At 40.8% G+C, this 26,103-nt stretch overlaps 1 protein-coding gene across 5 annotated transcripts in view; it reads left to right on the top strand.

Annotated features, from left to right (window-relative positions):
- Positions 1–22,598, top strand: part of GRHL1 (grainyhead like transcription factor 1) — a 169,443-nt gene extending 146,845 nt beyond the window's left edge. For 4 of the 5 annotated variants that reach the window (XM_030198874.1, XM_030198876.1, XM_030198877.1 and 1 more), the window contains exons 10-16: positions 4,674–4,761; positions 7,460–7,599; positions 8,534–8,571; positions 9,509–9,597; positions 15,564–15,649; positions 19,874–19,938; positions 21,412–22,598. In XM_030198874.1, coding sequence (XP_030054734.1) covers positions 4,674–4,761; positions 7,460–7,599; positions 8,534–8,571; positions 9,509–9,597; positions 15,564–15,649; positions 19,874–19,938; positions 21,412–21,526 — 621 coding nt within the window. In that variant the 3' untranslated portion in view covers positions 21,527–22,598. The remainder of the gene's footprint in view (positions 1–4,673; positions 4,762–7,459; positions 7,600–8,533; positions 8,572–9,508; positions 9,598–15,563; positions 15,650–19,873; positions 19,939–21,411) is intronic. The other variant, XM_030198875.1, reaches the window with a different exon arrangement.
- The last annotated feature ends 3,505 nt before the right edge of the window (positions 22,599–26,103 follow it).

Here is a 26,103-nt window from a genome sequence, read left to right as displayed (position 1 = left end):
CTATGGACTAGTATCTGTCATTTGAAACTCAGTTGTCTAAGGTGATATTATATTATAATGCCTCTGTATCATTCCATGGTGCGACCTCACCTTGAGTATTGCATTCAATTCTGGTTGCCATATCTCAAAAAAGATATAGCGGAATTATAAAAAGGTTCAAAGAAGAGCGACCAAAATGATAAAGGGGATGGAACTCCTCTCATATAAGGAAAGGCTAAAGAGGTTAGGGCTCTTCACCTTGGAAAAGAGATGGGTGAGTGTAGATATGACTGAGGTGGTGTACAAAATCCTGAGTGGTATAAAATGGGTAGAAGTGAATCGATTTTTCACTCTTTCAAAAAGTACGAAGACCAGGGGACACTCAATGAAATTATATGGAAATACTTTTAAAATAAATAGGAATAATATTTTTTCACTCAAAGAATAGTTAAGCTCTGGAACTCGCTTCTGGAGGATGTGTTAACAGCGGTTAGCGTATCTGGATTTAAAAAAGGTTTGGACAAATTCCTGGAGGAAAAGTCCATAGTGTGTTATTGAGATGGACATAGGGAAGCTATTGCTTGCCCTGGGATTGGTAGCATGGAATGTTGCTACTAATTGGGTTTCTGCCAGGTACTTGTGACCTGGATTGGCATCTGTCGGAAGTAGAATACTGGGCTAGCTGGACCATTGGTCTGACTCAGTATGTTTATTCTTATGTTCTTCTATCCAGTGTCTTTAATACATTGTGGAGGCTGAAGCGATTGAGACTTTCCTTTCTGAATTCAATCTTCTGTTCTTTGGTCCAATCACTAGGACTCTCTAAGTTTGAATATTGTTATGATGTTTACTCAGTTTTAAAGTACTCTTTAGTTAAGAAATTTCAATCATCACAGAACCGCTGCCCATCTTGTTTGTAAAGTTCCTCTTTATATCAAGGCAACTCCTCTCCTGGCTAAATTACATTGGCTTCGAATAAATTCTCAGATTACCTTTAAACTTTATGTACTTGTTTATCAAATTTTGTATGATTTATTACCTTGCTACATGCAAAACCTGATAGAACTGCCTTTATGAAATGCTTTTCCTACATCTAGGGACTATCTCACCCTTTATTACCCAAGTTGTATAAAGCTTCATTATAAATCTATTCATAATGCAGTCTTTACTTATCAAGGTATGAAGATATGGAATTCTTCCTAATTCATTAAGATAAGTTATCAATTACCTCTTATTTTGTAAGCTGTTGAAAGCATTTTTATTTAACATAAGAACATAATCATTGCCATACTGGGACAGACCAAAGGTCCATCAAGCCCAGTATCCTGTTTCTAACAGTGGCCAATCCAGGTCACAAGTACCTGGCAAGATCCCAGAACAGCAAAACAGATTTTATGCTGCTTATTCCAGAATATGCAGTGGATTTTCCCAAGTCCATCTTAATAATGGAGGAGTAGCCTAATGGTTAGTGCAGTGGACTTTGATCCTGGGGAACTGGGTTTAATTCTCACTGCAGCCCCTTGTGACTCTGGGCAAGTCACTTAACCCTCCATTGCCTCAGGTGTAAATAAGTTCCTCTATATACTATGTAAACTGCTTTAAATGTAGTTGCAAAATCCACAGAAAGGTGGTATATCAATTCCCTTCCCTTATGGACTTTTAGGAAATTATCCAAAGCTAACTGCTTGTACCACATTCTCTTACACTTGTAATTGTTAGCTCTTGGCATACTTGGAACCCTGTTCTTGTTATTCAATAGTAGTGAAATTTGTGTATTGTATTATTACTACTTATTCTAATACTTTTGCAAATGTTTATTGTTAGCCACATTGAACGCAAACTTGTTTGGGATAATGTGGGATATAGATGTCATAAATAAATAAATGAACTGGGAAAGCACGAGACATGGACATCTGTGTGGCAGCATAGGAACATCCATCTTATAGCCTAATGGTTAGAGCAGTGGGTTGAGAGTTGGGACCAAGGTTGAAACTCCACTTAAGCTGTTTGTGATTGGGTTTTGTTTTGTTGTTTTTTTTTTTTAACTTGTGAACCCTCCAGGAACAGAAAAATAGCTACTGTACCTGAATGTACACCACTTCAATAGCCTTCAAGCTTGCAGGTATTTTATATTTAAGTACAGTACATAATTTCCTGTCCTTAGAGGGCTCACAATTAAAAAAAATAATAAAGAGCTAAGGTGGGACTTGAACCTGGGTTCCTTAGGTCTTAATTTACTACACTAACTGTTAGGCTACCCTGTTTCCCTGAAAGTAAGACATCCCCCGAAAATAAGACCTAGTAGAGGTTTTCCTGAATTGGTAGATATAAGGCCTCCCCCAAAAGTAAGACCTAGCAAATTTTTGTTTGAAAGCAGGGCCGCCGAGAGCCGGACAAGGCCGCCCCTGGGCCTCCCCCCCCTCCACCCACTCTCCGTCGCTCCCGGAACTAACCTTCAACGCCTCCTTTCACCCTCGCAGCAAGCAGCAGCAGGGCACACCTCTCCTTCCTTCCATGCCCCGCCCTCGTGGACGTTACGTCAGGCGAGGGCAGGACACGGAAGGAAGGAGTGGCTTGCCCTGCTGCTGCTTGCTGCGAAGGTGAAAGGAGGCGTTTAAGGTTAGTTCCGGGAGCAATGGGGGGGGGGGGGGGCAGGCCAACCCCGATCCAACCCCGATGTTTCCCCGAAAAATAAGACAGCCCCTGAAAATAAGACCTAGCGCATTTTGGGGGGCAAAAATTAATATAAGACAGTGTCTTATTTTCAGGGAAACACGGTACTCCTCAGACCTGCGTAGTGCTTTAAGAATGTTCATAATGCCTGAAGCTGACATAAAGCCTGGTTTCCTTTGTCGGTTTCACACTCAGGGGAGAGGGAGGGGACAGCAACCACTGGGGTATTAAGGAGGTCTCGTGCCTTAATCCTTCCTGTGGACAGCTGCTCGATCAGCGCAACGTGACAAGTACTAAGTCTAAATAACAATGTCCATCTTTTTAGACACAGACATCCCTTCCCCTTCTGTGATCGGAGTTGGACATCCCTATTTTGGCCCCTTCCTAGTCCACCCAGAACATGCCCAGATCACTCCCGCTTGCCATATGGGCGCACTGCAGTGTTAGACGTCCATATCCTTGCCTTTGTAAAATTGAGATTTAGACATCCATGCGATATGGACGTCTAAATGCCAGTTTTCAGACATCCAAAATAAGAATAGAGCTTCTAAAATAACTACCGTAGGCACATATTTATTTATTTAGATTTTACTTACACCTTTTTCAGTGGTAGCTCAAGGTGAGTTACATTTAGGTACACTGATCATTTCACTGTCCCTGCAGGGCTCACAAGCTAAGTTTGTACCTGAGGCAATGAAGGGTTGAGTGGCTTGCGCAAGATCACAAGGAGCAGCAGTGGGATTTGAACTGGCCACCTCTGGATAAAAAAAAAGACTGGTGCTCTAACCACTAGGCTACTCCTCCACTCCAAGAAAGATGGGTAGAACAGAATTATTAGAATAAACAGATATGTGGCTAGATTGAATCAGGTATGTGGTACTAATCTTTAGTTACACGATGTGTGGCAAGTTAGTCCAGATGCCACATGTCTTAAAGGCTTGGAAAAAGACCCAGGCTTTTTCACCTGTTTCCTGAAGTTGAGATAGTTTTTAGTTAGGCTTAGCTTCTATGGGAATGAGTTCCAGAGTGTGGGGGCTACTCCTGAGAAAGTTTGATGGCAGATGTCACATTGTGTAATTTCTTTTGATGAGGGTACAGATAGTGATGCTCCTTGAGAGGACCCTAGATTCTTCAAAGGCATGTAGAGGGCTAATTTATCCTTGAAGTTCTCTAGCCCATTTTGTCTAAGGCAGGGGTGGGCAACCTGCGGCCCATGGGACTGTAGGAAGTATATAACAGAATACACCATTAAGCAGAGTTTTGGCAATTTTAAATACTGGATTTCGCCAATATTTTCAGAGTAGCCATTCTAGCAGTTTATTTCTATTGTTTTTAGTTAAATTTTACTTAGTTATGTATCACAGAAGGTCTAAGGAGATCTAGGCATTTCCGGTTCTGACATTAAGTAATGTTATAGCCTGCTAGGAATAGTACTGACATTCATGAGGCCCTCTCTGTATAAAAGTTGCCCACTCCTGGTCTAAGAGACTTGAAAATCTGACATTGGTCCTACATTTGGTCCTGTAGGTTACTGATAGCTCACAGATTTTGTAGGAAGGGTGTGATGTGATGCCATTTGTAAACTTCAGTTGTTCTTATAGCATTCTGATTTAGTTGGAGCTGATGCTAACTCTTTTTGGTTTGCCCAACATACAGGGCGTTACAGTAGTCTAGCTGTGATATTATCATGACATGGACCACTGTGATGATTTGAATGTTTGTGGTTGAGCCTCTCCATAATATTTTTAATGTACCCTGACCTTGAGATAACCCCCCTATGGCTGCACACATTTCTCACTTCGAGGTAGTGAATAGCAACAAGGGAGAAGGGCTTTATGTTTTAGTTTGACGTGAGGAAATTAGAGGTACAGATTTTAGGACTGCATCCACATGAGGCAATGCACCCATGTTGTTGCCCCTGACTGGCCAGAGATCAGCCTTCAAACTTGACCTCAGAAAAGGGTGACAGGTTTATCCTTCAGTGATGAGGACAATGCTAAATTTAAAAATCTGTTTGGCAGGGTGCAGAGAGGAAGATAAGAGATGAAGAACGAAAACAAAGCAAAAGAAAAGGCAAGTGTGCTGACCCCAGCTCCCAGCTGAATGCTTGTAAGTAAAGAGAAGCCCGGCTGCACTTAAAAATGAAACCATTGGATCATTTTACGTTGCAGAATATTACTTGGTGGCTTTGTGTGTAAGCTCACAAATATACAAGGCTCCAGTTTAACCTCTGGAGGCAATTTTTGTGTCTCTATGACTGAAAACAAGGGGACAGATTGAATTTATATTACAGTTTTCAATTATTATAGTTTCTTTAAAATTGGTGATAGTAAACTGCATGGCTTTGGACTTAAACATTTTTTTTCATTTCTTTTCATTTATTGTAATTTATATTTTGCCCTTATCCAGAGCAGCGTACAAACATGATTCTCAAGAGCCTTTCCACTACATACATGTAAAAAAAACATGCAGACTAGAGTGGTTCAAGCGTGAAACTTTGTAAGGGCTAGAGGACATGATCATTCATATGTGTCTGTGTGTGTGTGTGGGGGGGGGGGGGGCATTTTCAGTTTGCTCACAGAGCTTGAAGGTACTTGCAGCCCCTTTCCAGTGGTCTAAGTTCAGATTTCTGGTACCCAGCATGCCCCTCCAAAGACCTGGGGGTAATGGCCCTCCTCTAGTGAAACAAATGGATAACGATTTGCTGATCTACAGGGCCGGTGGCTACGAGTAGTCTCCTTTCCTTCTTGATCATCCTCTCTTCCCCTCCCCCCACCCCTCCACTGCACTACGGAGGCTACATGGACAGAATTTATGCCACTGCCCCATCCAGCACCTCATGCCACACAGTTCAGAGCACAGTTTTGAGTCTTGATGACTGAGGAAATGGGCATAGTGGCTATTGTTCCCCTCTTCCTCTTCATTGCTAGGTTGGCTGGTGAACAGGATGAAAGAAGAGATTGACTGGGATGGGAGGGATGAGAGAATGATAGGGTAAGAGAAGGGAATGGACTAGGAGATGAGTGGGAAGATGGGCTGGGTGGTATAAGAAAGAGAGTGGGGAAGTAAGCGAGGGAATTGGCCTGAGGGAGAGGGATGTGAGAGAATGCATTAGTATTGAGATACATATGTGACAGAAAGGGGACTGATGAAAGGATGGGTGTATATGTGTGCGAAAGACAGGATTGGTTGGATGTGTGTATCTGAGAGACAGGGGTGTGGTGCCAGAGGCGCCTGGGTTGGAGTATGCATGAGTGAGGAAATGGATACTGGTGATGTGTGTGCATGTCAAGAGAAGGGTAGGGATGCGAGGAGGAGGTGGGCTGGAGCCAAGAAAAGGACATCTCTTTCACTCCAATCCTTGAACCTTCCTTTCTTCCTCTCTTCTTTCTCCTCCCTCATCCCCAATCCCAGAATCTTCCCTTACCTTCCAGGTCCCCTTCACTCCTGTCCTCTGCCCCTAGTCTTCTCCATCTCAACTATTTCCTGTCTCCTACCCCATTCTTGAAAACCTTTCCTTGTGCTGTTCCCCCTTCTTCCTTTCTCCTCCCTGCACCAGTACCTCAGATGTTTCTTCCCACCCATAAAATCAAGAACAGAACAAAATAAATTATTTATACACACAAACTAGGCTGGAAAGCCAACTTTAAGGCAATGTTTCTTGAAAATTGTGCAGATTGACTATGACTTTTCCTAATCTGATTTGATTATTGGCTGGTGAACTGTGTTACTGTGGAGCTCATTTTCAAAAGAGAAAAACGTCCAAAAAGTGGCATAAATCTGCATTTGGATGTTTTTCTCACAAAAATGTCCAAACTGATATTTTCAAAACCAATTTTTAGACATTTTTCTATGAAATACGTCAGTAGCGCATTCAAATCACAAAGGGGCATGTCAGGGGTGTGTTAAGGGCGGGATCTGAGCATTCCTAACACTTAGAAGTTTTTCAGCCTCAATGGAACAAAACAAAAGTGTCCAGGACTAAAACTAAGATGTTTTAAGCTAGACCTGTTTTTATAATGAATAAGGCACAAAAGGGTGCTCTAAATGACCAGATGACCACTGGAGGGAGTCAGGGGTGACTCCCCAATACCCCCCCCCCTCCCAGTGGTCACTGACCCCCTCCCACCCCCGACAAATGTGAATACAAATATGATTTAGCAGTCTCTATGACAGCCTCAGATGTTAGAGCCAGGTCTATTAGAGCAGCATGCAGGTCCCTGGAGTAGTGTAGTGGTCAGTACAGTGCTGTGCACCATGGAGTCGGGGACTCTGGTCCCTATTTCCCTCTGCCTGTCACATTTGTGGGGGAAACTATGAGCCCTCCAAAACTCACCAGAAACCCACTGTACCCACATATAGGTGCCCCCTTCACCTATAAGGGTATTGCAGTGGTGTACAATTGTGGGCAGTGGATTTTGGGGGGCTCAGCAGACAAGGGAGCAACAGTGAGATGTGTACCTGGGAGTATGTTTTTGAAGACCACTGCAGTGCCACCTAGGGTGCCTTTTTATCTCCTGGGATGTCTGGGAGACCAGTCTACTAAAAATGCTGGTCCCTCCTACATCCCTACGTCGACATGTTTTTTTTTTTTTAATGGACCAAAAAACAAAATGTCCAAAGCACAAAACCTTGTTAGAAACAGTATTTTCGAAAACAAAAGATAGACGTTTTTCTTTTTTGAAAATGACCTTCTTTCTTATTCAGATTTTGGACATTTTTTGCAAAACATCTAAAGTCAGACTTAGACGTCATATCGAAAATGCCCCTCTGTATCACTTTGGGTTCTAATTAGTTTTCTCTTCAGTTTCAGATGTGAAAGTGCCCTTGCTTCCATCCCATAAACGAACTGATATCACTGTTTTCAAGCCACTCCTCGATCATGACACTCAGCCGGTTCTCTTTATCCCAGATGTGCACTTTTCCAACTTGCAGCGCACAGCTCATGTAAGTTACACCTGGGTACCAATGGAACAATAGAGGGAAGTTATCAAGGTGCAGCAGAAATTGGACTTTTACCGCATCTTGATTTATAGAGGGAATCAGCAACTGGCAGTAGCTGAGTGCCAGAGGTTGCTCTCATGGTATATCAATAATGCTGTTTGCAGTCAACCTCATAAGCAGCATTATTCTAACATCCTGGGAACACTGGACAACAAAGCTGTGGCCCAGTGCTCCCGGGAACCTCTTAAAGGGGCCAATCAAGGAGTCAGTGAGTCTTCCCCCCTTCCCACTGATAGCCTCTTTTCAACCATAAGTCCCCCACTGGTATCTCTGATCCAAAAACCGTCCAATTGAAGGGTTGCCCCCATCCGAGAGTCCCCCCTCCAGTCAGCCATGGGCCCTACCCCTCCCCCCCCATCTTCCAAGAGGTCTTCCCCTGGACCTACCTATAAAATCCCAGGGCTCTTCTGTTGAGTTTAAGAACTGTAGCTTCAGTTTTCCAGTCCATCTCCCTCACAGTTCACTGAGAAGTGGTGTTTTTGCAGGAAACCTCACTGCCTTGTTGCATATTGCAAAGTAATCAGGCACACCTCTCACACTTAGATTCAGCAATTTCTTTACTGTGACCTGTGGTCAACTCTGGAATGTGTGAGGTGTCTCTGGACTCTTTTCACATTTGTGAATTCATGCTGACAGTTTGGGAGTTTTGCAGACTTTTCTTCTCTGAAGCACTTGGTAATGTTGCTGCTGTTTAAATGTAAGATTTTGTGTGCCGTGCCACTGTTCTTTTTTTTATTATTGATCATTCTGCATATATGCTTATAGCAGTGACTCACAGTGCAGTATATTATCTTACAATGTGGCATGCTGGTTTCTGAATGTAAAACATGTGTTTCTTTTGTTTTTTTTCTCCTCCTCCCCCCCCCCCCCTCCAAAGATTCTTTCCATTGCTCCAGAGGAACTGGATGATGAAGGGTAGGGCTGGTTTCTATCTTAATTTTCTCTATTCCTCATTTTTTGTTTTGTTTTGTTTTACTGCGCTTTTATTTTCAGATTTTTTTTTTCTTCTGGGGGGGGGGGGTGTTGCCTGTTTTGGCAACTGAGTTGCACCTTATTATCAAAAGAAACTTCCCATATTTGACTAGGCTGCCTGTTTTTCTTTTGTTGTTTATTTGGTTGGTTGGTTTTGGTTGCAATTTCTGGTTAGAGCTTTTCGCTATTTGCATGATGTAGCTAAATGCAAGTGAATGAAATAATTGCATGGCCCAGGTATGTCCATTGGAGAATTAAAAAGGAGCACTATTTGTATGATTACAGTTGGGTTTATTTATCAATGTGTATTAAGTACATGGATTAGAGTGAGATTTTTAATGCATGTATTAGCTGATATGTGGTTAATTGAGGGGATAAAGCCTGCATAGGGCATTCTTATACCTGTTCTGAGGTGCTTTGTTCCCTGGGCTTTGTACCAGTTTTCAGAAAGGAAGTTCAAGCATACTTTACCCTAGAAAGTTTTCCTGGGTAAAAAGTCCTTGCAATGATTTGCAGGTACTTTTTCTGAAGGTACTGTTTTCATGGAAAATAGTTTGCATAGTTTTGAAAATACAAAATTGAACACTTACTTGCCTCTTCCAATGTCTCCAGCGACACCTCCTCACAATGCAGGTAAAATTACAAACACTATGAAATAACATGCCTACCTTTAGCTAAATGAAAGGTGGGTAAATTTCAAAAAGTCCTTTTACGTAGGTAAATTAGTTTTGAAAATTGCGCTTATGAGGGTAATTTTATAATAGGACACAGATTCTAAATGCAAGAGCTATTAGTCACTGGTGACATGGAGGAGTATAAGAAACTTTATATATATATATAAACAATAAATAAATAAATCAGAATGCCTTATTACTTACAGGTCGGGGATGAAAAGAGTGCCGTATGTGGCTGATGATGAATTTGTTTCACCTCCCAATAAGCTGGCCAGGGTTGAAGAACCAAAACGAGGTATATCTGTTCATTCTGGCTTATTATAATGAAACAGAGAGACAGGTAACAGGAAAGCCCATCATTTGTGCTCCTTTGCACTTCCTATTTCAGTTCTGCAGACCCATCTCAGGCCCCGATGCACAAAAGTCACTGTTGCAAACAGCTACTGATGCTCAAAGGGAATCACATGCAAATCAGATGCATGTAAATTCTGCAAGCGGCTCACATGTGCTAGGCACTTTCCCTGCTGAGCCACCTGAATACCGCTGCTTATACCCTTGCATGTTATCCCAGGCAATAGGCAGAAAATTCAGCCTTCCCTTTCTCAGGCTCTCCGATTCAAGGTCAAACGGTGGGCACTAACATATGTGGGGGTTAAAGCCTGTTAAAAATGTGCAAGACAGCTCTTAAAGCACTATTAGCAGTCAAATCTTTCAGATCTGAGGCAGGTTGTTATCCTTGTAGTCACGATGGAGTAGAAGCCTTTTGTAATTCTTATGCAGAGTATATTCTCATGTCGTCCTAACACTACTGACAGCTCCAGACCTGTCAGAAAATTTTATACTTGGAAGGTAGGTGCTCCTTTCTGTGCATCGCACAGAATGCTCATTATAATACTAATGAGCTTATTGCAATACATTTGCATGGGATTCTTGATAGCTGCTATGGCTCGAGGTTAAAGCCACGCAAAACCTGTTTGTGCATTAGACACTACGTAATGTTTGCTTTAGACCAGCTCCAACTGGTCTGAAGCAAACATTGCAACCACAGTAAGCTTTGTGTATTGGACCCTAAGTCTCCAGTTTTACCCTCACTTTCCTGCACCTTGGAATCCAAGGCTTTCTTGAATTCAGATAACTTTTTTGTCATTGCCACTGAGCATCTGTCTATGCATGCAGAGTTCTGAACTATTGTAGGTCCGATGGAAATTTCTTTCACTTTGTCATGCAGTGCCATGTTGATCTTTTCTCTTTATTACCCATAGCCACAGTATTTTTGAAAGAAAATAAGTGTGTTTTCAGAACTAAACAGCTCACAGGAGTGCCCCTAACTTGGAATGCAGTTCAGTTCCTTGCCAGTACTGATATAATGTTATACTGGAATTATTCCAAATGACATTATAGACATGGTGGGGGGGGGGGGGAGAATCAGTATAGATTACCCAAAAATAGGCGCTCAATTTTGTGTACAGATCAAAGATCCATGCACAAAGTAATTAGCTAGATTGTTGAAAGAAATCAATGATTGGCCATTGGCGTTAAAAGGGGTCAAGGTCATGGATTTGATATGCCACCTTTCTGTGGTTCAACCAAAGCGGTTTACTACTACTACTACTACTATTTAGCATTTCTATAGCGCTACAAAGCGTACGCAGCGCTGCACAAACAGAAAGACAGTCCCTGCTCAAAGAGCTTACAATCTAATAGACAAAAAATAAAGCAAGCAAATCAGTTAATGGGTAGAGGAAAGAGGAGAGGAGGGTAGGTGGAGGCGAGTGGTTACAAGTGGTTACAAGTCAAAAGCAATGTTAAAGAGGTGGGCTTTCAATCTAGATTTACATATAATATATGCAAGTACTTTCTCTGTCCTTAGTTCGCTCACAATCTAAATGTTGTACCTGGGGCAGTGGAGGGTTGTGACTTGCCCAGGATCACAAGGAGCTGCAGTGGGAATCAAACCCAGGCTCTCAGCCCAATGCACTAACCATTAGGCCACTCCTCCACTCCTTATTTGGCAGTCATTAGGAGTTATGCATGGATCTACCCTGTGCCCTATTCTATATCATGCATGTCTAATTTTCATAGCAGCAGAGGGGGCATGGCTATGGGAGAGGCATGGGTGGGTCAGGGGCATTTCCAGAATTTAGACATGGTGTTATAGAATACCTGCATTTCTCACCTAACTGCCATTAGATGGGCGTGAATGTGTACACCAGCATTTGACATGCATAAATGTTCATGCCTAAAGTTAGGGGTGAAATGCAAGCTAAGCTTATATTCTATAAAAGCTGTTTTGTGAAACGACCTTTATAGAATACTAGTAGAAAAGGCCCGTTTCAGGCAGGAAGGAAACGGGCACTAGCAAGGTTCCCCCCTCCCCCAGTTCCAGACCCCTCCATCGTTTTCCCCCCCCCCCCGCCCCACTCCTCTCCGCTCCGAGTTCCAGAGCCCACCTCCCTGCCTTCCTCCCTCCGAATTGGAACCCCCTCCCCCCGGATTTCCTGACCCCCCTGTCGCGACCCTCTCGAGCCTGCCTTCCCACCGCCAAACCTCCGCAGCCTCCGTCGCGTACCTGGCCACCTGTGTCCGTAACTTTCTGGGTCTCCAAAGCCTCAGCTGACGTCATGACGCATTACGCGCGTAATGCGTCGTGACGTCAGCTGAGGCTTCAGAGACCCAGAAAGTTACGGACACCGGCAGCCAGGTTTTAGAACGTTGGAGGTGAGAATTATTATATAGGACTAGCTTAGCATGGATCATCCTGGCGCCTAACTTTGGACAACCTATACAGAATTCCCCAGATTGTGCGAGTGGTCCATGTTGTGCTGTACCATCAGATCCAGGTAACAGCACACATAAACTGGCTAGCTCAGTTACTTTCATCCCTGCTCTCTGGAGCACCCTTACTGATAAGCTCTTTAAGATATATACTTGGTCTAAGAAGTAGACTGGTATATGCAGATGTATTATGCTTATTTGTCATGACACTTAAAGCATTGGTTCTCAACCCAATCCTCTGGCAACACCAAGCCAGCCTGATTTCCAGGAAATGTACAGTATGCATGAGGAAAGTTTAAATCCACTGTCTCCATTGTATGCATATCTCTTTCAGACGTATTTCTTGTGGATATTGTAAAAGCCAGACTGGGTAAATGTGTCCTTAGGACTAGATTGAGAACCACTGTCTTAAAGAACAAACAAGCAAGGGACTTTTCAAGGGCTACAGTGGGAACCACTAAATTGTGTGCATGTTTGTCATGATTTGCAGCTCCACTCTAAGATGAACCATTTCATTCATGACTACAGAATTTTGAAACTCACTTTCCAGAATAATTAAATTGTGTACCACCAAAAAGTGCTATACGATCCAGCTGCTGTCCTAAATTAAAGCACTGAAGGTAAGATGCGCTGAAAAATGGCCTGCACTGCTGTAGACTCGTGTATTGGACACATGCAAGTCCATTTTTCAGTGCACCTGCAAAAAAGGACTTTTTTTGGGGGGGGCCGAAAATGGACGTGTGGCAAAATAAAAATTGTCGCACGTCCATTTTGGTGCCTGAGACCTTTCCGCCACCCATTAATTTAGTAGTAAAGTCTCCTGTGTTAACCGAGCGGTAGTCAACAATGTGCGTACACTGCCGATTACTGCCCGGTTAGCGCCACACGGTGGAAATTTTCCGTCGTGCGTAGTGGACGTGCGTCAAAAATGAAATTACCGGCCGGTCCACACGGTAGCCAGGCAGTAGTTCCAAATTGGCGTGCGTTGGGCGTGCATAGGCGCCTACGCATCTTAGTAAAAGGGCCCCTTAGTTGTGTGGATACTGGCTGAATTCAACACTGTGGGCTGGATTCTATTTATCGCGCTAAAAAATGAGTGCCAGAAAAGATTGGTGCTAAGCGCAATTCTATGTAGGGGGAGCACTCTTTATAGAATCTCGCATGATACATGGAATAGACATATAGTGTATTAGTATGAGAGCCTCTAAGATAGCTGGAGACGGTTATAGGTTATGAGAAGTTGGATTATGTTTACAAATGGTTACATATGTTGTTGTTATCTGTTCAAGGGGATGTCTACAGTTAAAGGAGGGGAGGGATAGAGGGTGATCAAGGGGTAGGGGGGACACGGGTGGAACCAACAGTCAAAAAGATTATGGATATTGTTTCAAGTGGCATCAGATGTATATTGCCTGATTTGCTGAGGAGCTCTGCTCAGTTAAATGTATTGATATGGTTAATATGCTGAAATCTCAATAATAAAAATCGTTTACATATAGAATCTTGCATAGCACCGATTCCCATGCCCAAATTTTAAGTGTCAGACTTATGTCTGCTGAAACCTGGTATAAATGCTGGCACTCAAGTTGGTCACGCTGACCCGATATTCTATAACTATGCACAAAACTTTCTGGAATGCCCCATAATTTTATTTATTTAGATTTTGTGCACACTTTTTTCAGTAGTAGTTCAAGGTGAGTTACAGTCAGGCACTCTGGATATTTCTCTGTCCCAGGAGGGCTCACAATCTAAGTTTGTACCTGAGTCAATGGAGGGTTAAGTGACTTGCCCAAGATCACAAGGAGCAGCAGTTCGATTTGAACCAGCCACCTCAAGACTGGGCTCTAACAACTAGGCTACTCCTCCATGCCCATGTCCCTCCCATGACCATTCCCCATTTTGAAATATGTGCTATAAGAGTTAGGCGTACTGCCTTATACAATAGTGCGCAGCCATATGCACGCACAAATTCTAATGGGTGCCAGTTATCTTCAGTATGTGGGTGTTAGCACCACATTATTGATGGTTCTGATTTCGTTATTCAATTAATTTGCACGTGCATCTCGAGATTGCACCCAAATTTGGATGCACAAATCTAGGCACTATATGTAGAATCCAGGGGCACATGTATAGCTAGAAGGAATGGCCTTAGTCTGTCCCAGCACCTTTTGGACAGAATTGGAGCATTTAGAGGGAATTTTAGGTAACGCTAATTACGGATAAGGGACTTTGATTAAGAACGGCTGCTAAAAGTATAACACCTTTTGAATACTAGCACAAAATGTCTATATGTAGAAAGATGTATCATCAACGAGACACTATTTAGTTGCTGTAGATACAACTAAAATCAAGGAAATTCAGAATATGCCTTTAGCACAGTGATGTGCAAAGTTGTCCTCGGGATGCCATGGAGGGGTTTTCAGGATAGCTAGTATGAATATGTATGAGATAGATCTGAATACATTGTACTCCCAGTAAATGGAAATTTATAGCATGCATATTGTGGCTGTCCTGAAAACTCAACGTGCTGCAGTTCATGAGGACAAGTTTGGGAGCCATTGTCTTAGAGGACCTTGGGGTCTTTGTGGAACCACTTCAGGGTACCAAGAGTAACAGTCAGCACCCAAATTGTTATGACAAAATTAATTTGAAAGTTTTTGCACCTATTAGCTTGTTTTAATTTAAATTTTCTTTGGGGGGAGGGTTCATTATCTATCCTTGATATGAAAGCAATATAAACTTTAAACTTATCATTTGTGTATTCAACCTAACTTTTCCCCCTGTTTACTAAGCCGCGCTAGCAGCTGTCGCACGGCAATGCTGCCACAGCCCATTCAAAGTTTAGGAAACAGGGGTTAGTAGCAGTTGAAAATTGTTATTAGACCAGACAAGCCAATAACACAGCAGTTAGCTGGCCTTAAGTTATTGATTACAGACTGTTGTGCTAAGAAGTTTTATTGCACATTTCTTTCTGCTTACCAGGCAGATAGATTGAAAGAAGAAAAGGAATTTAGCATTCAGCAATTTTCCCACTGTTTAGGCCGAAGAACACTTTGACAACGCAGACAAGTAGTGTTCATCAACTGAAGTGCAATTCATTTATTCACCATCACACTGTACTCCAGTGAGATTGGGAAGAAGAAATCAAGGAAAGCATAGATGAGAGAGAATTAGAAGAATACTTGGTGACTCTTTAAGGGTTACATGATAACAAGAAGGTGAAATTGTACAGACCTCTGGTCATCACAAGACATTCATGTCTACTCTTCATGCTGGCTGTATGATTCTTTATACACTCATATCACTCTGACAAACTTTCCATACTGTTAGGATATGTGCAGTATGGTGGTGGTGGGGTGGGGGGGGGGGGGTGCCACTGTTTTAAGATTGGTGAAACACTTCCTGCTTTTGCTTGCAGGCATGGAGATTTTCCATCATACAAGTTTGTATTGAAATTCTCTATTGTGTTCTCTTGCTGTCGTGTAGTTTTGTTGTATGTGCGGAGGGAGGCTGAGGAAGTCTTTGATGCACTTATGCTGAAGAGTCCAACTCTGAAAGGTCTAATGGAGGCTGTAAGTATTTTTCGGAGCACTGCTAACACCATCACTGCCCCACATCACATTTGGCGTATTCTTCAATAATAAGAAACCAGAAATCTCAAAGCCAATATTAAAAAGCAGTTAGGCAGTTTGTGGCGATGTTAACTATATGAGTGATCTTGGAAAAGAAAATCTTCCTGATGATTGTACATATAGCTGTACTAACAAAAATCAAACCTTTGCCTGATCTTGAAGAACACAGGGCATACCAGTGACCAGTAAATTCTTAAAAAATGAAGCCTCAAGTCTCCAGGGCCATCCCAATATTGACTGCCACCCCACAAGGAGTCCAGCACTCTCAAAGGCTTCTCAAAGAGAGGAAACCCGAACAGTGAGAAAAACCTTCAAACTCCTGAATAAAAATTCAATGTTCCAAAAAAAAAAGTCTCTCTATAAACTAAGGTCAACAAATATGCATGTCCAGTCACAAAATGGTCAAAGTTATACATTTTTAAAAAGGAATGGCTTAGGGTAGAATGAGGGTAGCCATAAAGCTATATGTTCATTAGTGAAATTCACCCACTGAACATAAACACCATGTAGAAAAGTCTAAACAGTAGATCTAATTAATGTATAACTATCTGTATAAAGATATAGATACATATATATATGGATTTTTAATGCTGGCAATGGAAATACATATAACTGTATACATAATTTAAACATCTGAAGGGCAGTTCTGTAACAGGGCGCTTATCCCCCTAATTCTATAAAAGTCGACAAAAATTGTGTTCGTGAATGTGGGCGTGTGCTCAATTTGTTCACTTAATTGAATAACAAGCTAATTAGTGCCAGTAATTGGCTTTTTAACAAATAATTATTGGCAATAATTAGATTTAATTGGAATTTATGCACATAAATGTATATGTGAAATAAAAAAGAGGGGTGCGGAAATGAGAGGGTCGTGGGTGGAACAGGGGCGTTCCTAGCATTTACGCTCATTGTTATAGAATACAGGTGATATGTACCCAATTTAGGTGCATCCATTTGCACCTTGTTTCAGGTGGTGCAAATGGTTACGCCTAAGGTTAGGTTCGAGTCCCGGGCGTAAGCGCTATTCTATAAATTGTGCCTAACTTTAAGTTTTCTTTTCAGATACTCATGTAGATGTATAATTTATTATAATAATGTAAAATAGATGTGTTTTGAGCAGCCTCAATTATCCGTTTTTCATTGTGATAAATTTACTGGCACTAAAGCTGTGCCTGCTCAGTCCGATTTAGAGTCTTCTTGATGACTTCTTATAAAAGAATGTTGCATTTGGGAGTGAATCATGCTAAAAGTCTGTTCCTTCATTTTAATTTTGCCTAATTTTTGATACTCCTGTTCCATTACTGCATTCCCATATTGTGGACTTTAATTCTAATATTCTAAACACATAAATATGAATGCCTAGGTCATACAATTGCCCTTTTAGGAGGTAATTTTATGAGTGAGCACCTACCTGAAAATTCCAAAAGAGTTCCTATTTTAAGCTTATTTTTAAAGGCAAGATAGGTGTTTATCGGCATTTATAAAATTGGCACCCAGAACCAGTCCCAGTAGCATGCAAATTCACAAGCACAAATGTACCAATGTATCTTATAAAATACATGCAAACATTTGCAACTCCACTTTTCCAAACATACATTCCTACACAATTTTATAAAAGGCCTTTCCTTGTCATCCTTACCAGACCAGTTCAGAACTTGTGGGTTTGTGCCCATCAACAATCAGATGGAGACAGAGAGCAAAGACTTCTGAGCCCTGCCTTTTAAAGACACTGTGTAGCCTCAGGTTTTCAGTATTTCTGTCTCCAGCAAATGTTGTTAGTTAGACCATGCACTTCGTGGTGTGGTTGACAGAAGTTCCTGGGACCCAGTAGAGCAGAGGGTAGGCAGATTTTGGGCTTAGCTCATTAAAAATAAAGCCTTTTTTCAGTTGAGCATAAGGGATAGTTCAGAGGAGCTTGAGTTTTCTCCCCTTCTTCCCTCTCTGTCTCTCTTCTTGAATTTGGATATTAAACAAACAAAAAAAGTTTTTGAGATGTGCAAGAGTGGGTCAATTTTTCAGCCTTTTTTTTATTGAGAAGAAGGTGAAAAGAACCTCAGCAGGTTTTTCATATTTCAGCAGTAGAGGGGTGAGTTCTGTACTGTTGTGTTTGTTGCTGTTTATTGAAGATTACAGTTTGTTCTCTTGTTGCAAGCTTCTGTTTATTGGTTGTCTATTCTGTACAAGATCTTTTTTTTACATAGGTTTACATGTGTTTTATTTTTTCAATTTGTTTCAAATGGGTGAAGAATCATATTCCTTGTCTCCCTTGCTTTGCCATTTGAAATACTAAAGGCCTAAGGCTGCATGGTGCCCTTATAGACCGAGGCTCACAAGTCTTTGTTCTCTGTCTCTATCTGCTGGTTGACGGGCACAAACCCACAGGTTCTGGACTGATCTGGAAGGACTAAAGCAGGGGTTCTCAACCCAGTCCTCGGGACACACCTAGTCAGTCAGGTTTTCTTAATATCCACAATGAATATGCATGAGCTACAATGGAGATAGTGCATGCAGATCTATCTCATGCATATTCATTATAGATATCATAAAAACCTGACTGGCTAGGTGTGTCTCGAGGACTGGGTTGAGAACCCCTGGACTAAGGGAAAGAAAACGTTTCCTCAAGTTTATTATTAAACTCTTCTTGGAAAGCAGAACTGAGGTAAAGAAAACTAAGGTGATTTATTCACTATCTTCATCTGACCCCCCTGTCCTTTGCCAATGAGAAAGAAAAAGATTCTCAACAATCACAGAAATGCACTAGAACAAATTGTATGTTTCTATTCAACTTATAAATACCAATTGAATTTAAATAAGTATAAATTGAATATAACCTTCAAAATCTGCACCATGGTCCATAAAATAATCTACGGTGAAGCCCCTGGATACATGACAGACCTGATAGACTTACCAACTAGAAATACATCAAAATCAACTCGAACGTACCTAAATCTGCATTACCCAAACTGCAAAGGCCTCAAATACAAATCAACTTACTCATCCAGTTTCTCCTACATAAGCACACAACTCTGGAACACACTACCAAAAGCCTTGAAAATGACGTACGACCACCTAACCTTCGGGAAATTATTAAAAACCCAACCTATTCAAAAAGGCATACCCCGCAGATCCAACCTAGATGCCTGATCTCTGCGATACATCAATATTAAAGCACATAATTGTACATAATCCAATTCCTTCCACACACCTTCTTAACTGTGGCTGCGCCACATGAACTTTATCCTACCACAATATCACCTTGTATTTGCTCACTGGAGCCAGCAAACGCCTCCTGGTACTATGTAAGCCACATTGAGCCTACAAATATGTGGGAAAATGTGGGACACAAATGTAGCAAATAAAATAAATAAATATAAATCACAGATTACTATAAAATGGTCAGAAATTTGGAGGGATAAACCTACATTTAGATTTAAAAAAGGGCAAATGTTTTTGCTTTCCCCTAAAACACGCCTCTTCTCTCCCCCATTAAATTGATATGCACTTTCCAGAGGGGCTTAGGCTACATCCTACATTTCCAGAACATGTTTCAATATGTTCCTTAGAACCACATCTTAAAGTTGGCCTTGACATCTGTCAAAATATTTATTTGATATCTGGTGTATCTGATGCACTTTTTATTATGAAATTACAAAACTACTCTCTGGGTTGTTTGGGAGTGCTGCAGAGGCGATGTTCATAACCCATAGGAAGAGGGTCAGAGGAAGTCAGTCCTTTCACAACAGCAACTCCTAGTAGTCGTATTTAAGACCCATGATTGTAGCTTTTCAGAAAGAGCCCTGTTGCTTGGCCCCTACCAGGGACCATCACTTCAATAATTGCACTAAAGTAAGTTGGGAGGAAATATAACATAGGAGGGAAATGTGCAAATAGTTGTAAATAAAGACTTGTGTTACCAGATCCCAGCCCTGGTTATGATCATGTTGGAAGTACAAAGGAACAGGAGAAAATTGACAGCCCAAAAAAGTGCAAACATGGGAGAAATAATGAATGTAGTATTAAAATGAGGCACTGAGATTAAGTCGTTTATGTGGTAGATAAGTTCTTTGATGATACAGTTAAAAAAGAAATCTAAGATACAGTATTTGATAAAGCAGAAATAGGTAAGCTTTATGATCTCTTATTTATAAACATTTTTTATCCTAGATCTCAGAAAAATATGATGTCCCTATGGATAAAATTGGAAAAATCTTCAAAAAGTGTAAAAAAGGGTAAGAACAGAATGGTTGATTTTTGTTTTTGTTAATATGTATCAGTACAGTACACCTTGAACATCTCTAGAGATCAGTACAATAGTGGTCCAAGGTTAGGCCTCATAATAAAAGAAACATCACGCAGGAGATATTGGTTCTGTTTTGACATTGGGTCTTCCATGCCAGCCAAGGTTAGTTGTGTTACAGAGATGATGCCTCCAGCTACAGTGCAAAGTTAGGGCAATCCTTGATGTCGGAAGACCTCTACCGGTGACAGTGGTGCACTTTGTCTATTTCAAAGGAAACCACTATGCATGGAGTGTAAAAGAAAACCAGCATTTTAAAGAAAAGAGTTAGATGAATGTGGGGAAATGATACACATGTAGCCCCTGGCAGCTTACAATCACTCAAAAGTTTTTGTTTATGCAGAGTTCTACCTGAGGGAACAGATGACTTTGTTGGGCACCCCAGTGATGCTAAATATCCCTTAAGCACTAAAGTCACATTCAGAACAACTGGATTCTAGTCCCTTTTTTTACTTGTTCCATTTAACACAAAAAATACCAAGTGTACAAAGTTAACTATACTCTCTCAATTACATCTTTACACATCAAATTATTAACAGTCCTTAAAAGGTACAGTCACTGGGTCACAAATTGTTTGGAGTTCCTCAGGCTGCTTAGGCTTCTTATTGGATGTAAGTAGTGTATTTCTATCCACTGTTGGTACCTTCAGATAAAATCCCACAATTTTTGTTTTCCTCTCCAACTGATTGGGAAGACATGCTCAATGGTATCACACAAGTCTATTACAGAGCATTCCTCTTGCCTCCCCTTCAGCCATAAAAGAATTCCAATAAAGCCACTCTTCTGGACCTCTGCTTCACCTCTTGCCATGATGATACCTCATTTACCTTTCTTCTTCTCATTCTTTTTCTAAGGACAACTCTTCCTTCCTTATCTACCCTTGTATGTCTCAAAGGCCCTGCCTTCTGCTGGAAACAGGGTATTTCTCCACCCCTGAAATATCTTCTTAACACAGGGGCACGTTATACTGTGTGACCTTTCAACAGCTCTCCCATGAATTCCTGGGTTGGGAACACTGACTGTACTTCATGTTTTTATACCCTCCCTGCATACACAAAATCAGTGTTATATGCAGGCCCTGGCTGAATATCGACTGGGACCCACATAGGCTCCGGGGGCCAATGCTGGTGCGATTAGCTCCACATATTCAATGCTGTTGCCTGGATATGGCCCAGCATTGATTACCTGGTGCTAATTTAGCCAGCAAAGGTCACCATTTAAATAAATGCTGACCACAGCCAGCTAAATCAGCCAGATACTTTCCACCCCTGACCTGATGTGACTTCTCAATGTGACTGAAAGTAAGCTTGTAAATTACTTTGGAATTGATCCCTATAGGCTCAAAAACTGTATGAATGTTAATTTCTCGCAGACATTGTTATCTTTCCACTGTTTTTTTTCCTAGTATCCTGGTGAACATGGATGACAATATTGTGAAGCACTATTCAAATGAAGACACCTTCCAGTTACAGATTGAAGAAGTGGGAGGATCATTCAAGCTTACGCTCACTGAGATATAGCACCAGATCCGCAGTGCCTGGGTTTTAAATGAAGATGCCAACATAGATAGTTTGCCTTGCATGGTAAAATTGATCACTATCTTATGGGAAGAAAGCCATTGTACGTCTTTGAGCTCTTGTAGGACCAAAGCGAAAAATTCATGCAATAAAACTCACCAGCAAGGAAAAAGAATAGCATTATGGGTTTGGGTGCTCCTGCTGATACATATGTGACACAACATGTGTGCGGTGACCTGACAACAAGGAAATAACACAAAAACTAACAGGATCCTCATGCCCAGAATGCTCAAAACTGTCCAGGACCTCACACCTGGAACTGAATGAAACATTATTACACCATCACCAAAGGAACTGCAGGGATCCCATCCTTTGGAATAAATGAGGAGTTCACTGTATCTGTGAGAAACCAGTTGAAATAAAATGCCATAAGAATCCTGGTGCTCAGCTGTTGAAGGCTGTGCTTCCATGCATGTACAATACTTCTGTGTTTCTATAATGCTTCCTAAACAGGCCACACTGCTGATACTATTGTATATTGTTTATATGGAAGCGTAAAGCTGCCTTGCTTTATGGAGAACAGAAGTAGGATACTATATGCATCAAGCAGTAAGAAGAAACTGCATTGTATATAGCAAGTGCAATAATGGTATATGATTGTAAATGTGTACATACATGTGTGTTGCATATATAATATATATAAATATAGTATGTATGTATATACAGTAAAGTTCATTAAAATGCCATGTAGCAGAATGAAATTATGACTGCACAAACTTGAACAGATCCAGTACGCACAGTGGAACCCACCTGAATGGCCAACTAGTGAAGAACGTGGTATCTACAAAAAGGAGCAGACAGTCAAGGAAAGTACGCTGTTCTAAATAAAAAAAAAACAAAAAACAACTTAGCAGAAAGAATGGATGTGTGTCTCCTCCTGCTATAATACCTTTTTGAAGAAATTAGACATTTTTCATATTCTTTAGGAACTGTGTGAAGCTGAACATCTGACATAGAGAGACAGTCCCTGCTCAATAGAGCTTACAATCTAAAAAATAATACAGACAGACAAGATAATTAAGGGTGAGGGAAGTACTGGGTGAAAAGGAACAAGGGGAGGCAATTGAGATAACATGTGGAGGGGCATTTTCGATTTAATGTCTAAGTCCGATTTTGGACGTTTTGCTAGAAACATCCAAAAATTGAGTGGTGAACATAGCAATTTTGGAACCTGAAAACGTCAATCTTTTTGATTCGAAAATTGCCTTTTTCCTAGACTTTTTGTACTAAATTCTATAAATGCTGTCTAAAAAATCAGCACTGAAAAAAATAGCGCTTAGTACTTAATATAAATGGTGCTTAAAATTAGATGCCATTTATAGAATAGTGCTTAGTGCTGGTAACTGTGACTGCATTTAGGTATGATCATTTACACCAGCGAAAGTCCTAAATTAGACGCGGATCCCCATTATTCTACAACAGTGTGCATAAATGATAGCAATATTTCTGATCCACTCACAACTTGCCTATGGCAGTGCCCTCTTTTTGAACCCGCACGTAAAATTTCCACGGATTCCACACCTAAATTTAGATATGTAAATTTTAATTAAATCCAATTAGCACCAATAATTGTTTGTTACAATCTCAATTATCAGCGCTCATTGACTTGTTCAATTAAATTGAATAACACAGTGTTTAGCAACATTTACAGAATTCAGGGATTTGTGCTCAGTTCATTTTTCTTTTGGGAACATTTTGGAAAATCAAACCTCCAAGAAAAAAAATGTCCAAAAACCAGCTTCAATGGATGTTTGGGGGGGCCATCATCCTTAGTAGACTGCCACACAGACATCCCCAGCAGAGCAGTGGGCAGCCTAGGGGACACTGCAGTGGACTTCACATAAAAGTTCCCAGGTACACATTTCACCATACTCCCCTTATATGGTGAGCCCTCCAGGAGCAGAAAAATACCTACTGTAGCTCACTACGATAGCTCTGAAACTTGCAGGTGTCACCTATTTGTAGGTATTTAGTGTATTTTGGAGGGCTCACACATTCCACCACAAGTGTACCAGAGTGGGATATGAGCCTGGGTCTCCTTCTCTATAGACCACTGCACTGACCACTAGGCTACTCCTGGGACTTGCTTGCTGCTCTAATAGGAATGACAATCATATCTGAAGCTGTTATGTACTGTGTCACATCTGAAGGGGCTGGGAGGGAGACCCTGACCTCTGGGGGAGGAAGGGGGGTTATGGCTTATTCCCTCCAATGGTTATTAGGTCATTTAGGGCACCTTTTTGTCACTTAGTTGTGATTGAAACAGGTCTAGCAAAACATGTCTCAATTTTGGCCCCAGACATTTTCATTTTCTTGCAGAAAAATGTCTTATCTTTTGGGGCCGCCCATGTCCCATCCAGGTCCCACCCAAAACACACCCCCCCTTGAAATTTTGACAAACTGTGGAGCAAAATGTCTAAAATCGGGGTGTCGAAAATTTCAACTTGGATGTTTGTTGAGAGAAAAACGTCCTTCTGCCACCTTATGACGTTGTTTGGATGTTTTTTGTTGTTGTTGTTTTCAAAATGAGCCCCATAGCTTTATAATGTTAAGTCCACTCCAAAAAAAAAGCCCTCCCTCTGATGGGTTTACAACAGAAGGGGTTTTTTTTTGTGGGGGGGGGATTAAAATTCTTCATGACAATTGGTACTCCTCAAAAGAAGAATGAATCCAGTTAGCCAGGTTGAAGCGCAAGGAGGCAGAGACTTGACTAGGATCATATAGAGAACTAGTGGTAGAGAAGGGCTTGAAATGAAGAGGTCCTGATAATTAGTTCTTAAATGCCAGACTGCTATTTCACTGGGGAAGTGAAAGAATGCTGTGTGACAAGCAATGTACTTGATAACCTTTTGTTTTCTAGCAAATGCTGTATTGATGTACTAATGCAGCATACAAAATCCAACTCCTTCATAGAAAGTTATGGTTCACCAAAGTCATGCACATGGGGTCTCCACTGTTAATACTTTGAGCATGCAGCAGTTTTTGATGGTCACACTTTTATGGTGATTTCTGTGGAATGGGAATTTTATATATACATATACAGATATTTTAGCTTTTTTAAATAGAGGTTTTATTGCAGAAACTCAGCAAGGTAATGTATAGATTCAGGGAAACATAACAGATCCTTTGTACAAATACTTTTAAAAATGCTTCATAAAAATTCTGTCTTAATGAAGTATGTGAACTAAAATCTAAGAGCTGGTTTTCAGCTATAGAACAATGTGGGATGGTTGTAGAGCAAGGTTTTGTATTTTGTATTGTCTTGCTGTTTTTAATTGTCACTTTGAAGATGTATTTTAAACCAAAGGGACTAAATTTTTATATGTCTATTTCTAATTATGACTGTCTGTCCTTGATTGTCTCTCACATTTTCGGGTGAATGTAGAGAGGATAATTTCTTACGCCTTACAGAGAAGATTCACATTTCCATTTTATTTTACTGAAAACCAAAAGGTTGCCTCTTACACTGCATGTGAAAACTCCACCTATCATACACCACTTGACACTTTATAAAATGGATGTTGGAGGCCCTACTTATAAAAGTAGCCAAACCTGCCTCACTTTCCACAAAGGTATGCCATAATGAGCCACACCAAGTGATAATCCATTCAGATAGCAGAGGAACAGAATTGGGGGAGGGGAGTGGCCCTTTCATAAGAATTATTTTTTGTAATAAAAACAACATTTTTCAATCTTTTTATTACATTATGAACAATACGGAATAACAGAGAACAATAAAACATCAACCATTACAGTATATCGCATGAGTTGAAAGGTAACAAAAATAATGGTAATAGTAATATAATGACAGCGGGTGAAAGTAATAATGTAATATTTGTGAGTTATTTTCAAGAAGAGGAAACACAAAATTTTAGTAATGGATCCCAAATTTTGTTATAATTGTCCTAATTTCTTTTGACATTCTGCTATAACCCTTTCATATTTAACTATATTACATATAGAAGATCATCAAAATTGAAAGCAATTATTTTTTTTCAGTTATGAATTATGGTGGTTAGAGCAATAGACTGAGAATGTCAAATCATTTTTTAATATTGTCTGAAACTAAAGGCCCATTTACAAAGTGGCGGTAAGCCCAACAGTGGCCTACCACTTGCTAAAACTGAGCTACCGCTGGACCAACGCAGCCACCAGTGGTAGTTCTGGGTTGAGTGCGCACCATTTCCGGTGCTCCCTGGAAATTGTTTTTGTCAAGCACGGTGCTAACCCGGTTACTGCCAGGTTACTGTAGGAGCCCTTACTGCCACCTCAGTGGGTGGCATTAAGTGCTCCCCACAGCATGGCCATATATTTAAACTTATATATGTATAAACTTTCATAAAAACAAAACTAAACACATTGGTGAACTCTCTCTAAAGTAAAAACAATAAAATAGAAACATGGAAGCAAATATACTTGAGAACTAAATGCAAAAATTACAAATAAATGGTGTATTATGTAAATGAATATATAAACAAAAAAAGTGTTCACATACTGGTCTTCAAACAAATGGGATCTGC

Source organism: Microcaecilia unicolor, chromosome 3 (assembly GCF_901765095.1).
Source record: "Microcaecilia unicolor chromosome 3, aMicUni1.1, whole genome shotgun sequence".
In the NCBI taxonomy this organism is placed as follows: domain Eukaryota; kingdom Metazoa; phylum Chordata; class Amphibia; order Gymnophiona; family Siphonopidae; genus Microcaecilia; species Microcaecilia unicolor.
This window is presented reverse-complemented; position numbering and strand designations above follow the sequence as displayed.